General features: G+C 40.9%; 2 protein-coding genes across 2 annotated transcripts in view; both read right to left on the bottom strand.

Annotated features, from left to right (window-relative positions):
* adgrl1 (adhesion G protein-coupled receptor L1) overlaps nucleotides 1–6847 on the bottom strand; it is a 47538-nt gene extending 40691 nt beyond the window's left edge. The window contains exons 1-2 of the mRNA XM_015388465.1: nucleotides 6636–6847; nucleotides 5338–5447 (exon numbers count right to left, since the gene is read on the bottom strand). Coding sequence (XP_015243951.1) covers nucleotides 5338–5447; nucleotides 6636–6835 — 310 coding nt within the window. The 5' untranslated portion in view covers nucleotides 6836–6847. The remainder of the gene's footprint in view (nucleotides 1–5337; nucleotides 5448–6635) is intronic.
* A 3542-nt stretch (nucleotides 6848–10389) lies between these two features.
* The window catches only part of LOC107093398 (adhesion G protein-coupled receptor L1-like), an 85965-nt gene continuing 78455 nt past the window's right edge, over nucleotides 10390–17899 (bottom strand). The window contains exons 3-4 of the mRNA XM_015388432.1: nucleotides 11700–11913; nucleotides 10390–10510 (exon numbers count right to left, since the gene is read on the bottom strand). Of these exons, the coding sequence (XP_015243918.1) occupies nucleotides 10390–10510; nucleotides 11700–11913 (335 nt within the window). The remainder of the gene's footprint in view (nucleotides 10511–11699; nucleotides 11914–17899) is intronic.

Genomic DNA, 17899 nt, shown 5'->3' with positions numbered 1-17899 from the left:
TAAAAAACAAACAAACAGGCCATCCCCCCAACTGTGAGTTCAGTCATTACTTCCAAGGTTAGATCAGGGAGAGACTGACTCAATGGATAGCACTCGCATCCAGAACTTTCATTCATTCCTAACCTCTCTGTGGAGCAGGTGGAAGGAGAGGCATCTATTTGGCAGAACTTAAAAAAGTGCCTTTCAAAAGTATTCAGAGCTCTTAAAGTTTTTATTTCGAACGTTTCAATCTGTCAAGGCATTTGATTTGGATTTTAAGTGACAGGCAAAGACAAATAATCTACCTTGCAATTGTATTGAACCTCCTTAATCTACAGCCATTAAATAAAATCCCAAGCCTCTATTCAGAAAAATATTCAAAAGAAAAATAAATAAAAAACAGAATATACCTGTAAGATATATAACTTGAGTACACATCTAGCTGTTCAGGAAGGCCTCAGAGCATTGTCAAAGAGAATTAATGAAAAAAATGCATCATAAAGACTGAGAGAAATTGAATTCAGGGTTAGGTTATAAACAGTCGATATTTAAATATTTAAATCAATATTTGAATATCTCATATAGCACTGTTCAACCTATAGTCTGGTCCCTGGGTGGGGATAGCATTACATGCCTCAAGTCATAGAGACATCTAGAGGAAACCCAGATAGTACTGCTAAGGCTGACCCCAAATTCTACTTTTTGCCAAGATGAAAAAGACTGTGTTGCAGAAAACTAACATTGTACAGAACCTTGAATTTAGAATCACCACACTGAAACATGGCAGCATCATGTAGCTTGGATGCTTTTCTTTAACGGGGACAGGGAAGTGGGTCAAGATTAACCAGGGAAGACAGACAGAGCTAAATAAAGCATGAAACGATAAGAAAACCTGTGAGTCTACAAATGACTTAAAACAGGTTTAGTGTTGCACCTTTCTGGATTAAAAAGAACCTACACATACAACTAGAGCCACATGGAAGCTTTCAATTAAAGAACCTTTATTACCGGTAATAGGAAGGGCCCCAAAAGAGAAGCTTTCATTTTGGCCAAAGGTGTTGAGGGGGTTGAAACCAAATGTTCCTTTCAGATTCATTTGTTTTAAAAAAATCAGCGGATGTAGAGCTGTCCCGTCCCTTCACAAATAACATCTTATGATATTTTTTACCGTGTCAAAATGTGAAACTAATCCAATGAGTCTGAATACTTTTGCAGGGCACTGAATTCTCTATTTTTCCCTGTCTGAGAAAAATGCTGATACAGAGCTTTTCCGCTCCATTCCAGTTTGAGCCTACATTCCTTTTAAAATAGAAAACTGAATGCAATTTTCTAAAAGCTCAACTGAGAATACATTTTTTTCCCCCAGAAAAGGCGGAAATGGTGGGTGATACACTGCAACGGCATGTAGACAGAAAGAGAAAGGAAAGAAAAGTTCTTGGCTTCTGTGGAGAGAAAGAAGATAACATCAGGGAGGTGGAAGACTTGTGTTGACTCCATTTCTTCTATTCTTGGTTTCCTGAAAAATAAAGTGCAAAGCACAAATTGGCACAACACAATCACGCGTTCTTGTGAGCACATACAAACACACAGAAACAAACAGTAAGAAAAGACAGAAACTCATCAAACTGTCATCACAGAGAGCTGAAGGTTAGATTAAGGCCACCTTGCTTGTTTGTCTGATTCCTTTAGCATTTCTGTTCAGGGCTCTATTGAGAAATAAGCCGCTGCCCTCTCTGCCGTTAATCACTCTGCTCAGTGCTCTCTACAACCCTATCAATTACTCCCACAGCAATGAGTGCAACTAGAACCACACACTGTAAACTGCACACACGTCTATTGTTCTGTCTCCTCTTCCAAGTGCTGAGAGATTGTGTGTCCTCTTCAGTTTCTCTTACCCTCTCCTGTCTCTGTTTTCCCCTCTTCGCCCTTTCAGTTTTTATAAGAAAAGAGTCATCCCATTCCAAGGCCAGAGCGGAGCCTCCTGCCTCTCACTCACCAAACATTTATGAGTCCCACGTCTAATGGTGTCCCTATACATATTAATAGATTTTCATTTTAAGCTACATCAAAGTGCTGCCTCTCCTCCCCTGAAAACTTGTCATATTACAATGCCATTATTCCTTCTACTGACAAATTCTTCCCGACAAGTCAACTCTCATTTCCAGCAGCTTTTTGTCCGAAAAAGCGGATGTCTTGTAATGAATAGGTAGTGCTGAATAAATTTCTGGGGGAAGAATCTATTTCATAAAGTGAAACAGTGGGAGAGTAGCGAAATCTGAATTAAATACAGCAGACTGCAGAGTTAAGGTAAGGAGAGTCTCTGCTATACAGTATATCAACCGGTGTTGTGCATATAAACAAGGTCTAAATGTTCTGGTCTGGCAAGTATGGATGACCCTAAAGGAGACCATTCAGAATCAATAATGATCTAGCAATGTATTCTGGAAAGGGAGGGGGAACAGGTAGAGCTGTCTCATAGGCAGGGTTTACTATTCACTCTGCGTTAAGACTGCAGTGGGGTTGTCTCACTGCAGTAAACACATGCTGCAGCTGTGTTTATGGATCTGTGATGTCTTAATGAAATCCAGCAGGCTACAGCATGATGTGACAGTGTGAAACAACAGTTCAGTTGAGCCATTTGCTTTTGCTCTTTTCCAAGTGGGAAAAAAAACAATGCTACATGCCAAATAAGGCCCCTTTTGGCCCAATGAGCCATGGTTTGACTTATTAGTGGTTGTATTTTGCCAAAGCAACCAAACAGACACAGTGACCTTACACAGTTGTCCCACTGTCATATGAGCTCAGACAGCGGAGCTGTGTTGTACGTGTCAAATCTGCTGTTGCTGTCACCTCTCCGTTTCAGGTGACTGGCAACATGGCGCCTGTGTCACACAAGCGCCACTCACACAGAGGACCCTGTCAAATGCAAAATCCCACCCAGCCATCAACTTGGCTACACACCATCGCAGCTGCTATGACACGTAATCTTTACATATCACTTACTTCACCCTTTTGTTGAGACAACCAACAAAAAACATGCATCAGATGGTACCCAAGTGCCCGGCATTCCCAGCCAGACGTGAACGACGGGGCACTATCAGAGCGATTAGCAGCAGCAAATTCAATTAATCTTGACAAATCTCTGCTGAGGCAGAACTGAAGAGAGCAGCGCACCTCCTTCTCCTGGTAATTAAAAGTGGCCGAGTTGAGTGGCGTATGGTGCGTTGGCGAAAAGGATTCGGAATGAAAAGTTTAACTTTGAAGTTTTAATGTCAAGCCGTGTTCGTTTTGTCATATGAGTCCAAATGCAAAGAACATCCGACAGCCTAAGCTGTATATGAATTCATTTCATGTCTGCATTTGTTTATTCAGAGCATCACAAGGACAGAAGTTATTGGCTTTTTCTTTTTTATCTCAGATAAGTAAAACCTCCCATCGCATCAGGATCAGCTTTCAATTTTCTGCTATGCTCATCGCTTGTTCACAATCAGCAAAGTTTTAACAAACAGAGAGGGAGAAATGCAAGCCAGCAGCTATCAATTCATCATACACTTTGATTGTTTGGCAGGGAGACAACAAGCTCCCTTTGAAAGTCAATTAGAATAAAACAAGGTCAGGATATAAAAGGGAAAGGAAACTGGAACATCTGATTGATGCAACTGTGTCCCTCAGCAAAGGACAGACAAGCGTGCAAGACAATGGTGCAAGATTTCCATAAGAGTGACTGAAGAAGATGGTCAGTGTGACCGCGGTTTTCACCTATGGAAAGAAAATAAGAAGAGAAGGTAGAAAGCCCTGAGCAGAACAAGAGCAGAGAGTAACTAGGTTGTTGGAAATCCATGAGTGTTTTGGATTTGATTTGTCCCACCTGCAAAAAAAAGTAACCCAAAGAGACAGAGTAAGAACTGAACGAAAAGAGGGAAAAATTGATTGAAAAGCAGGGAAAAATGAGATAAAGGAAAGCAAAATGGTTGTGCAAAGGGTTTGAAACTTTGGAAAGCATACTGAAAAGCTGATAAAAAGAAAGAAGAGAGACAGACATGAAAAGAGGTCAAACTGACTGTGTGAAATAACAGTCAAAATGACCGCTGAGAGAAGGCGATGAAGATGAAAGCAAAGAGAAGAGAAAGAAGTTAGCTGGTGGCTGCGGTTCACTTCAACCTGCAAGTCTAAAAAAAAGGACACAATAATCTAATATATTCAAAGAATGAAACAACACCCACACCGTAAATGTAATATAGTTTTTATCTAAGCATTTAACCCCAAAAGTCAAACACTTCTGCTCAGTGGAGGGGTGTTCCACTGCTTCCCTTCTTCACACAGGCAGTCCTGCACACAGTGAAGGGATCAATGCTGAGCGTTATAATACATGAGAGGGAGAGGGGTAGACCGAGCGGAGATTTTCACATGAGCGAGGATCAACACAACACCATATAATCACAGCCAGCTCTGCTCTTTGGGATGCGTGAGTGTGCTCTCATCTGTGCGTAGATGCTCACTCAGACAGGAAGACTCCAGGAGAAAAAGAGCAATTTGTGCACCCCGCCCCAACCCCCTTCATATCTTTTTTTTTTTTTATCATTATTATTATTGTTTTGTGTGAGTGTGGATCTGTGAAGCCCACACCTGCCTCAGATTTTTGAGCAGAGCAGCCAGAAAGCCAGCCGTTACCATGGGGACAGTAAAATGTGCAGCACCACAGGTCATGTGCTCTAAAATAAGCCCTTTGCCTGTTTGTGTTAACATTTTCTTCTGTGAGGTGTGGCAAACACTCTATGCCCCCCACCTGAAAGTCTCGCAGAGCCCAATTTGAAAATTTATTGAGAATCAGAGGGACAGCAAAGGTGTTTGGCTGCAGATAAAGGCAGAAGTACGCCCCCGGGTTAATCAGTGCGTGAGTTTGGGGCGGTGTCTCTTACACTGCTGTGATCACCAATAGGGGCTGACCCCATGTTTTCAGAAGATGTGAGTGAAGTGCTTATCAGACCCAGTGTTTGTGGACCATCTCCCCCCATGTGAAAACCCCCTCAGGTGCTGATGCATCACTCTGTTGATGGAAAAAAAAGGTTTAGTGCTCTGTGATCGGGTTTGTGTCTCTGCAATGTGCCAAAGAGCAAGAAGAGAGAGAAAAAAAGAGAGAAAGCAGGTGAGGACTGGTGTGTGTCTTGTTTTGTCTTTATTGTGTTGAGGAAATCCAGAGAGAGAAATGTGTACATGTGACTGAATTGTCACTTCTTGAGGGGAGTTGAAGAGGGGCTAGGGAGGTTGAGGTTAAGCTAGAGGTAAGGATGGGAGGGGTGATGAATGCGGCGAGAGGGGTGGGGAAGCCAGAGGAGGTGACGGGGTCTCAGTACTTACTGTAGGGGACACACTCATACTGGATCTCCAAATACTTGTAGGTCCCTGGGCAGGGGTCTGGGAACACGTCTGACCCCGCGACCACCACACACTGAGTGCGATTATTACACCTGAGAGATATGATGGACAAGGGGAGGGGAGGAAAGAAGAGAGAGGAGGAAGGAGAAGGGGAGTAAGTGATAAAAAATGATGAGTGCCATTGTAAGAAAGACAAAGAGGAGTGGTTATAAAAGAAACATCTTCAGGCTCAGAGAGACAGAGGGAATGGCGAGGAAGGGAGTAATTTCACACTACACTACATCATGTGACAGCTACACCCGAGGGGAGGTGGGAAAAGGCAGGGAAGGGAAAATGGGGAACAGGATCAAGGATAGAAAGAAGCAAGGAGGGAGGTAGAGAGTGGGTGGGTGACGTCAGAGCCTCCCCTCCTGAGGGATTGTGAGTGGGAGCAATTAGAGGTGAGAGAACAGGGAAGGGCGAATTGGGTGGGTGAGGGAGAATTTAATGCAAATACTCTACACTGCAAACTTAGTAGAACACTTAATTGCATATTACTTCTACATCTAAATACAATTTCTGCATACTCTCTCATGTCTGCACACCCTGAGCAACATCAACACAGAGAAAAAGGTACTCATTTGCATGCACTTAAATGTTCTCAATATGATAGTTATTTTTTAAATCCAGCATTGAGTATCTATCCGCTGTGCAGTCTTTCTCTCACTTCATTTCTGAAATCTCTGCTCCACTCTCTCTATCACCCCATCATTTCTGGAAGTCTTTTTTCTTCTTTGAGTTTCTCAATACTCCCCTCCACCGCCTGCTGCTTTCCTCCTTTGCTCTCTTGCACTCTCCCCCAAGCCTCTGCCTCCATTACATGTGTGATGGATAGCTGGGAGAGGGTTCCCATTGATCTGAGCTCAGAGGAAGAAGATGCTGAGCTCAAACAAGGAGAACAACAGTGGGAAGCCCTACAAACGCTTCTGCAACAATTCCCAAGCTCATGCATTCTCATACACCCACTCATGCATACACAGGCAAATAAAAACTCTATCATAGAGTTAAATATTTCACTAAAAAAGCTTTGGTGTTGTACCGCTATTTAAAAAAAAATTATAATTTATTGCTGTGAGGGTTGGACTTCCTTCAAAAAGATGTAGGTGCCCGAGCAACACAATGGGAAAAAATGGGAATTCTTCAGGGATTATGCTGTGAAATCGTATCTTGTTTCCTCTGCCAATATCAGGCTCTGACTCTGCACAAACACATGCACAAGATTCAAACAGATCAATACTTACCTCTGTGACATTATCTTGAAGGCGTCAGGCAGGTAACACTGCACATTCTCCATCTGAAAAGGATCCGCATCACAGATTTTGTCATCGGTGCGGCCATAGTTGGCCGTCTCAATCATGATGACATCACTTCCCGGACAGCGCAGCTCGATTGGGTAGCCTTCACATGCCAGCTCCCGGCGCATCAGGCCAAATGGCATCATTGATCGGCTTAGAGCTGGAATGGAAAAAATGAGAGCAGGTTATTGATTATTCACTAAGCTTCAATATCTTCAGAAGGCTTTTTATTATTCAACCTCATTGTTATTATCATACATAGTGTCTGACTAGAGCTGGTTAAACAAGTGATGTCGAACATAAATTATCCATTACTCTCATGCATTCAACGAGTAGCAACTTATGCACACTCGTACTGTTGATGCACAGCCTGGCGGTTCCATTTTCACATTGGAACATCACAGCTCACATATTGGCCTAGAGGGGTTTGCAGCCAAACCAGCTTCTCCAGTGAGATATGGCACCACTTGTGAAACAAACTGAGAGAGTTTCAAATGTTAACAAACTCCTACACACAACCAGGCAACAGCTTATCATGCTCATTCCCACACCACGGAGGAAGACTTTGTCCTTTCCGGTTTTATTTGCTTATTTTACCTAAATAAAGCAACAGCGCTGAAAATTTGGATTCATTCTAAGTTCAAGAGGAAGTGATAGTAGAAGAAGAAAGGATAAACCCTAAACTGAAAATGTAAATCTTTGCAAACCCTCACCTTAGCTTTGTTCACCATTTGCTTGCCTACTGCTAGTAATCAGCCCTCTGAGAGGAATTTTAGTGTACTGCAGCAGCTCTGAGTGAGAAAGGGTCAGATGGGACAGTGAGGTACTCAGGGTTAATCGGTGAGCCAGACTGAGAGGCATGAAAGAGGGCTGCAGAGAGGCGCTGAGAGAGTCACTTATTGTCTCTCTATCTCTGTATAACTATGTGCATTTAACTGTTCAAATAATCAGGCTTACTGTAAAAATAACAAAATAGAAATGAACATTTGGCTGGGAGTGGCAACATTTTCAGTGCTGGTGTAGGCAAATAGAGGAATGGATAATTGGGAAATTAAAGCTGCTCTCAATGGACCTGAAATACCTGATCCTCTAGGCACGAATTGAAGATTCTTCCCACACTGCTGTTCACTGAAAGACCAGCCATCTTTCACTGAAATCTTCTTTCCAATCTCAGTAGGAAAGATTTGGACATGCAGAGCATACTGTGAGCATACTGTATTGTCAAATTTAGACAGAGGAGCACTAGCTCTACCTTAATAAGCAGGAAGTTCTCAGTAAACTGAGTCGTTCATTGCACACCATACCCCCCCACCCAAGACACACACACACACAAGACAGGTCCAGCGGACAAGGGCACTGAGTCAGCTTCTCTTTCCTTTACAGTTAGTGCTAAAATACACAGAGCGCTTTCCCATCCTGAAACTGAGCTTACACTGCTAAAGTTTCATATGCTGTCCATTCAGGACGAGTGTCCATCTGGGTTAATGTCACCGTCAGTCATTTCAGTCATGAAACTGTGCAATATGACTCACTCACATTGGACTCACTCATATTTCTAAATGCCACTTGTTTATGCAATAGGGACTTCAGTTCAGTTGTGTAACTAAAGCCATTAGGGCTGAATGACTAGCACAGAAAGACTTCAGATCTTTTATTCCTCGCCAGCATGGAGTGCCAGTGCCAAATCACAAAAGCCTTGATGCAAAAATCGCATACTAATTAAAGCACACGGAGATGCAAACAGCAGGCGAGGCCAGACAAACACATCCACACTGAAAGGCAAAAAAACCCCACACAAGCAAATTAGCACATACGCCGTCACACTGGTGTGCATGTTTCAGTCAAACACATACACACACACTTCTATGTATACACGCATACCGAGTTGTGGTATCACAGTGGGATTACAATGCGTAGTGCCAGTGTGTGGCCTTGTTCTCTTAACTACCCTGCAGTGTAAATACACAACAGTGTACAGCTGGCCAGCAATTAGAACCATATAATACGCCAAGAGGAGGGAAGAAATGAAGAGGGCCACCAGCAGTTTTCATTTTGAGTCCAGTTAAAATGCACACCAATGCAACACAGAAAAGCATTCTTTACCTTTGCTAAAACTAATTACACACTTTTTAGAATCTTTCATACCTTTGGTTTACCTCTTGGACAGTATGACAAGTTCATACTGAATCAATCATTAGTAAATTGCAATTGGATAAAGAGAAATGAGAGGGTTGAAGCAATAGTTGCACCACTTTTCAAACTATGAATGCAAATATTTAAATAAGATGTTTAAGCTGAACTTACTGCTGTAAGCAAACTATAGTTCAGACAGATGGTAGACCAACTTAAGATGTTAATTATGAAATTTCTAACAATACTTTCTTTTACTAAGCATAGAGAAGCAATACAGGAGTTTTCAACAACAACAAAAAAAGACTCATAACTTGCAATATACCTATTCAAAAATAATTACCCAACAATTAAACTGGCTGTTCTTAAGTATATTGACATAACTTTATCCAACTCTATGAACACCAGTTACTTGCCCCAAGCAGACATGCACTGCATCATCATTCATTGTCATTTGTAGTATTTTTGGCACTCTTGACCCACAGCATGCAGACAAAGAGAAATAGAACTAAAAGAAAAGGTTAGTGATATTAATCACTGTTTGTATCCTTGTTGCTTTTGCAAGATAAAATATCCAGATAGGGAAAACAGCTGATAGTTAATGTCATAGATGTGTATTTTCAACAAACATCATCACTGCTTTAGACATCATTCACCCTTTCATTAACCATTGTGTTTTGCCCAACTATAAGGCTATTCTGCATGATTTATTTGAATCTAATGATAAATAATAAACTGTGAATCACAGCCTAGGTCCTAGTAACTCACCCATATCTACCCTAATTAGGTAACTACTCTATCAAGGGGCCAACACAGAAATAAATAAAGGAATAAGAGCAGATTGTACAGCGCTTGGCAGAATCTTGCCGATTAAGTATGCATCTGCTCCTAGTGTTGCCTCATAAAAATACATGCTGTGTTATAGGTGTTAGTTTTTCTTATACAGAAAATGGCTTTAAGAATATCAAACTTCAATGACTACTATTTTATTATTGACAGGAATAACTCTTTTCTGTATTCATGTTTGGCTATGTCTGAGCAAATCCATGATTGAATTCTTGCATTAGAGTGATGTCATCAGCCTCTACAGTAGAACTTTTCTGTTATTGGCATCAGAAAATCCCTGCTTTCTGCGTATTATGTTGTGTTTTACATGTGTGTACTTTACATTTATTCAAACAATTCCTGACAACTTGTAGGACTAAGGATGGATTTTTTTTAAACCGTGTTTCCCTAAAGCAAGCATGAAATCTGGAATTCAGTGTTTTTATTTGTCAGCAACCGCACGCACATGCAACTCCCAGTGGGGGTGTGTCTGGGTGTGTGTGTGTGTGTGTGTGTGTGTGTNCCAAAGAGCAAGAAGAGAGAGAAAAAAAGAGAGAAAGCAGGTGAGGACTGGTGTGTGTCTTGTTTTGTCTTTATTGTGTTGAGGAAATCCAGAGACTGAATTGTCACTTCTTGAGGGGAGTTGAAGAGGGGCTAGGGAGGTTGAGGTTAAGCTAGAGGTAAGGATGGGAGGGGTGATGAATGGGGCGAGAGGGGTGGGGAAGCCAGAGGAGGTGACGGGGTCTCAGTACTTACTGTAGGGGACACACTCATACTGGATCTCCAAATACTTGTAGGTCCCTGGGCAGGGGTCTGGGAACACGTCTGACCCCGCGACCACCACACACTGAGTGCGATTATTACACCTGAGAGATATGATGGACAAGGGGAGGGGAGGAAAGAAGAGAGAGGAGGAAGGAGAAGGGGAGTAAGTGATAAAAAATGATGAGTGCCATTGTAAGAAAGACAAAGAGGAGTGGTTATAAAAGAAACATCTTCAGGCTCAGAGAGACAGAGGGAATGGCGAGGAAGGGAGTAATTTCACACTACACTACATCATGTGACAGCTACACCCGAGGGGAGGTGGGAAAAGGCAGGGAAGGGAAAATGGGGAACAGGATCAAGGATAGAAAGAAGCAAGGAGGGAGGTAGAGAGTGGGTGGGTGACGTCAGAGCCTCCCCTCCTGAGGGATTGTGAGTGGGAGCAATTAGAGGTGAGAGAACAGGGAAGGGCGAATTGGGTGGGTGAGGGAGAATTTAATGCAAATACTCTACACTGCAAACTTAGTAGAACACTTAATTGCATATTACTTCTACATCTAAATACAATTTCTGCATACTCTCTCATGTCTGCACACCCTGAGCAACATCAACACAGAGAAAAAGGTACTCATTTGCATGCACTTAAAGTTTCTCAATATGATAGTTATTTTTTAAATCCAGCATTGAGTATCTCTCCGCTGTGCAGTCTTTCTCTCACTTCATTTCTGAAATCTCTGCTCCACTCTCTCTATCACCCCATCATTTCTGGAAGTCTTTTTTCTTCTTTGAGTTTCTCAATACTCCCCTCCACCGCCTGCTGCTTTCCTCCTTTGCTCTCTTGCACTCTCCCCCAAGCCTCTGCCTCCATTACATGTGTGATGGATAGCTGGGAGAGGGTTCCCATTGATCTGAGCTCAGAGGAAGAAGATGCTGAGCTCAAACAAGGAGAACAACAGTGGGAAGCCCTACAAACGCTTCTGCAACAATTCCCAAGCTCATGCATTCTCATACACCCACTCATGCATACACAGGCAAATAAAAACTCTATCATAGAGTTAAATATTTCACTAAAAAAGCTTTGGTGTTGTACCGCTATTTAAAAAAAAATTATAATTTATTGCTGTGAGGGTTGGACTTCCTTCAAAAAGATGTAGGTGCCCGAGCAACACAATGGGAAAAAAATGGGAATTCTTCAGGGATTATGCTGTGAAATCGTATCTTGTTTCCTCTGCCAATATCAGGCTCTGACTCTGCACAAACACATGCACAAGATTCAAACAGATCAATACTTACCTCTGTGACATTATCTTGAAGGCGTCAGGCAAGTAACACTGCACATTCTCCATCTGAAAAGGATCCGCATCACAGATTTTGTCATCGGTGCGGCCATAGTTGGCCGTCTCAATCATGATGACATCACTTCCCGGACAGCGCAGCTCGATTGGGTAGCCTTCACATGCCAGCTCCCGGCGCATCAGGCCAAATGGCATCATTGATCGGCTTAGAGCTGGAATGGAAAAAATGAGAGCAGGTTATTGATTATTCACTAAGCTTCAATATCTTCAGAAGGCTTTTTATTATTCAACCTCATTGTTATTATCATACATAGTGTCTGACTAGAGCTGGTTAAACAAGTGATGTCGAACATAAATTATCCATTACTCCCATGCATTCAACGAGTAGCAACTTATGCACACTCGTACTGTTGATGCACAGCCTGGCGGTTCCATTTTCACATTGGAACATCACAGCTCACATATTGGCCTAGAGGGGTTTGCAGCCAAACCAGCTTCTCCAGTGAGATATGGCACCACTTGTGAAACAAACTGAGAGAGTTTCAAATGTTAACAAACTCCTACACACAACCAGGCAACAGCTTATCATGCTCATTCCCACACCACGGAGGAAGACTTTGTCCTTTCCGGTTTTATTTGCTTATTTTACCTAAATAAAGCAACAGCGCTGAAAATTTGGATTCATTCTAAGTTCAAGAGGAAGTGATAGTAGAAGAAGAAAGGATAAACCCTAAACTGAAAATGTAAATCTTTGCAAACCCTCACCTTAGCTTTGTTCACCATTTGCTTGCCTACTGCTAGTAATCAGCCCTCTGAGAGGAATTTTAGTGTACTGCAGCAGCTCTGAGTGAGAAAGGGTCAGATGGGACAGTGAGGTACTCAGGGTTAATCGGTGAGCCAGACTGAGAGGCATGAAAGAGGGCTGCAGAGAGGCGCTGAGAGAGTCACTTATTGTCTCTCTATCTCTGTATAACTATGTGCATTTAACTGTTCAAATAATCAGGCTTACTGTAAAAATAACAAAATAGAAATGAACATTTGGCTGGGAGTGGCAACATTTTCAGTGCTGGTGTAGGCAAATAGAGGAATGGATAATTGGGAAATTAAAGCTGCTCTCAATGGACCTGAAATACCTGATCCTCTAGGCACGAATTGAAGATTCTTCCCACACTGCTGTTCACTGAAAGACCAGCCATCTTTCACTGAAATCTTCTTTCCAATCTCAGTAGGAAAGATTTGGACATGCAGAGCATACTGTGAGCATACTGTATTGTCAAATTTAGACAGAGGAGCACTAGCTCTACCTTAATAAGCAGGAAGTTCTCAGTAAACTGAGTCGTTCATTGCACACCATACCCCCCCACCCAAGACACACACACACACAAGACAGGTCCAGCGGACAAGGGCACTGAGTCAGCTTCTCTTTCCTTTACAGTTAGTGCTAAAATACACAGAGCGCTTTCCCATCCTGAAACTGAGCTTACACTGCTAAAGTTTCATATGCTGTCCATTCAGGACGAGTGTCCATCTGGGTTAATGTCACCGTCAGTCATTTCAGTCATGAAACTGTGCAATATGACTCACTCACATTGGACTCACTCATATTTCTAAATGCCACTTGTTTATGCAATAGGGACTTCAGTTCAGTTGTGTAACTAAAGCCATTAGGGCTGAATGACTAGCACAGAAAGACTTCAGATCTTTTATTCCTCGCCAGCATGGAGTGCCAGTGCCAAATCACAAAAGCCTTGATGCAAAAATCGCATACTAATTAAAGCACACGGAGATGCAAACAGCAGGCGAGGCCAGACAAACACATCCACACTGAAAGGCAAAAAAACCCCACACAAGCAAATTAGCACATACGCCGTCACACTGGTGTGCATGTTTCAGTCAAACACATACACACACACTTCTATGTATACACGCATACCGAGTTGTGGTATCACAGTGGGATTACAATGCGTAGTGCCAGTGTGTGGCCTTGTTCTCTTAACTACCCTGCAGTGTAAATACACAACAGTGTACAGCTGGCCCGCAATTAGAACCATATAATACGCCAAGAGGAGGGAAGAAATGAAGAGGGCCACCAGCAGTTTTCATTTTGAGTCCAGTTAAAATGCACACCAATGCAACACAGAAAAGCATTCTTTACCTTTGCTAAAACTAATTACACACTTTTTAGAATCTTTCATACCTTTGGTTTACCTCTTGGACAGTATAACAAGTTCATACTGAATCAATCATTAGTAAATTGCAATTGGATAAAGAGAAATGAGAGGGTTGAAGCAATAGTTGCACCACTTTTCAAACTATGAATGCAAATATTTAAATAAGATGTTTAAGCTGAACTTACTGCTGTAAGCAAACTATAGTTCAGACAGATGGTAGACCAACTTAAGATGTTAATTATGAAATTTCTAACAATACTTTCTTTTACTAAGCATAGAGAAGCAATACAGGAGTTTTCAACAACAACAAAAAAAGACTCATAACTTGCAATATACCTATTCAAAAATAATTACCCAACAATTAAACTGGCTGTTCTTAAGTATATTGACATAACTTTATCCAACTCTATGAACACCAGTTACTTGCCCCAAGCAGACATGCACTGCATCATCATTCATTGTCATTTGTAGTATTTTTGGCACTCTTGACCCACAGCATGCAGACAAAGAGAAATAGAACTAAAAGAAAAGGTTAGTGATATTAATCACTGTTTGTATCCTTGTTGCTTTTGCAAGATAAAATATCCAGATAGGGAAAACAGCTGATAGTTAATGTCATAGATGTGTATTTTCAACAAACATCATCACTGCTTTAGACATCATTCACCCTTTCATTAACCATTGTGTTTTGCTCAAATATAAGGCTATTCTGTATGATTTATTTGAATCTAATGATAAATAATAAACTGTGAATCACAGCCTAGGTCCTAGTAACTCACCCATATCTACCCTAATTAGGTAACTACTCTATCAAGGGGCCAACACAGAAATAAATAAAGGAATAAGAGCAGATTGTACAGCGCTTGGCAGAATCTTGCCGATTAAGTATGCATCTGCTCCTAGTGTTGCCTCATAAAAATACATGCTGTGTTATAGGTGTTAGTTTTTCTTATACAGAAAATGGCTTTAAGAATATCAAACTTCAATGACTACTATTTTATTATTGACAGGAATAACTCTTTTCTGTATTCATGTTTGGCTATGTCTGAGCAAATCCATGATTGAACTCTTGCATTAGAGTGATGTCATCAGCCTCTACAGTAGAACTTTTCTGTTATTGGCATCAGAAAATCCCTGCTTTCTGCGTATTATGTTGTGTTTTACATGTGTGTACTTTACATTTATTCAAACAATTCCTGACAACTTGTAGGACTAAGGATGGATTTTTTTAAAACCGTGTTTCCCTAAAGCAAGCATGAAATCTGGAATTCAGTGTTTTTATTTGTCAGCAACCGCACGCACATGCAACTCCCAGTGGGGGTGTGTCTGGGTGTGTGTGTGTGTGTGTGTGTGTGTGTGTCTGTGTGTGTGTGTGGTGAGTGGCAGCCAGATGGCCCAAGGCCTAGCTGGAGATTCGGCTGCCTCTGAGCTGAGATGAGATGAGCAGAGGATAAGCTTGGACTGGCCATGGGCAACGATTGTCCTTCACTCCGCAGGAATCCATTAAGGTTTTGGAATCTCTTTAAACACACACACCCATACTCTACACACCTACACACAAGACACACCTGACCATTTAGCTTTGTATGTCTGACTCAATAGTTGAATGACAAAGACTCTTTCTTAGCAGAAGTTAATGTAGTTTCATGAAGTCATAGTGTGACTCATCTGTCCGACTCACAGGATTTGCAAGAGACATTTACCATTTCACACATAGATTAATGTGAGAATATTGAATCCAGCAATTAAAATGTAATTTGCATTTCTATGTTGGTGTGCAGGAGGCAAAGGTCACATGCACAAACACACAACACTAACAGAAGCCTGGTGTTACTCCAGGGTAGCTGGTGTGAGAGCTTCAAGTGGTTGGCTTCAAAATAGAAGCTCCATACAAATTAAGAGCAAGAGAGGGAACTGATTGGATTTGACTCATTATCCTCACAGAGTAATTAAAGCCTGAGGGTTGATAGATGCTTAGACCATTAGACAAGAACATAATTTTGCACAAGCAAGACTAGTCGTTACTCACTCATTCTTTCCACACCATTATTACCCACATGTTAATATCATGCTCCTGGACATAGAGACACAAACGAAAATGCTTTCATAGGTTTTGTGCAACTAGAGAAGGAATGGCTGCATTAGCTTTTTTATTTTTGGCTTTGTTAGAATGTCAGTGGGAAGTTTTAAGGACCTCTGAAATGTTCCACGTTTTGTAAGTTTTTAAACATTCAAGTATCAAAATAAAAACAATTTTCCCTGATGCAGCTCCTGTGATTTGAAGATAGTTCTGTTCATCACATCTCTGGGAAAATGGTGTATTGACCTTAGTGTTGGCAATAAGCGCAGAGCTCAGAGTAGCACACTGTTCCTCTCACCCCACAGCTACTGGGCACTGCTGGTCAGATGGTAAAGAAGAGGGCCAACACTTTCCCATTTACACAAATATTAATTCTGAGGCACAGTTGGAAAAGCCAATCCTGCAATATTTAACAATAAATTCACACATTCACAAACTAATTCAACACCCAATGAATAGTTGAACAAAAGGTTAAATGTACTGGAGCAAAAATAAAAAAAATAAAACATATGCATACATTACTGATCAAAATATCATACATAAATGTAATAGTTTTTTAAACCTTTATAATTTATCTGCATGCCCTTTTTGTTGTTGTGTTTTTTAAAGTGGATACATTTTATTTTGTGGAATTTAAATTTGAACCTATTATTTTCCACAGCACCTTTATTTTTTCATATTTATTCACTAACAAATACATCTGCATAACATTTTCAAAATGAATATTTAGTTTTTAGGTTATTTTATTTTGTAAGTTTAGTTCTTAAACAAAAACTTCCATGTCATACATATCCTAGCTATATTCTTTTCCTAACTAGACTGTCCAAAGCTCATTTATTCTTTTATTTTTTGTCTTTTTCTTCCTTGGATGTCATTTTCATCTCAGTATACATCAGTATGGATCTGGAAAGAGAGGGCGTTCCTCAGAGCAGTGTCACGGCCTAAAGTTTCTAGCCGAGGTCAAAACTCTATGAAGTATTGTGGGGGGATGTTTGCTTAGTTTATCAAGGTGTAGTGGAGGATCTTCACAAATGTTTAAAAAGACCCGCCCTGTCTACTAAAAGAAAAAAATTCACATGCACAATTTGTACCCACTCCTGAGAGGGAACGCCTATTAAATGAGTGCGTGAGCATGCACAAGCCCATTTCTCCCAGTGAACGCTCAGTTTAAAAGTTGATGTTCTCATAGCTCATGCAAACTTACTTTTCAAGAAAAGATTTGCAATTTTAACACGATGTCAGACTCACCACGGGCTAGTGAAAAAGGGGGACGAGCACATAGGATGGCCTTACGTAAACATATTACTAGAATGATTGACAATTAGGAGGACCACTTATTTTGATGGTCCACCCGGAAAAAGAACATCCTCCACTATATCTTTAAGTTAAGAACTAGTCTGTTGCATTGTTGCTAAATAAATTAGGTGCATTGCTATAATAGATGTTGGTAGTAAATCTAACTATGCATGATATAGGGTCAAATGTTTAGAGACGTTTAGAGATTAAATCAACGGCTACTTAGGTGATAGAAGATTAAAAATTGTCCTCCATCACTTTCATCAAGATAATCCTGTTTTAGCTGATGTCCCCAAGATGTCAATTTTAGGTCTGCTTTAAAGAACAAGCCATTTAAGAAATCCAGCAAAAATTAGACCCTTCATAATCCAACAAAATCTACAGTACAAGAGCTTATAGCTGTAGTTTTGCAAGCTTCATGTTCAAAATAAAAAAGATAAAACATTAAAAATAACAATAGTATTAATGTTATAACCAATGAGTCTAAATAATTTATGATTTTCTGCAATATGATAATGTTATATCTAAGCATACATAGAAAGACAGTTTCAATCCGACCTATTGCCACCCTGAATTCAGCAGGGACACTATGTTTGCACAAACATGTACATTTAATGCTGAGCCAGAATATAAAAATGCAAAATGTTTACC

Source organism: Cyprinodon variegatus, unplaced genomic scaffold (genome assembly GCF_000732505.1).
Source record: "Cyprinodon variegatus isolate N-32 unplaced genomic scaffold, C_variegatus-1.0 Scaffold423, whole genome shotgun sequence".
Taxonomy (NCBI): Eukaryota; Metazoa; Chordata; class Actinopteri; order Cyprinodontiformes; family Cyprinodontidae; genus Cyprinodon; species Cyprinodon variegatus.
Note: the sequence above shows the minus strand (reverse complement) of the source record. Positions and strands in the feature narration are given on the sequence as shown.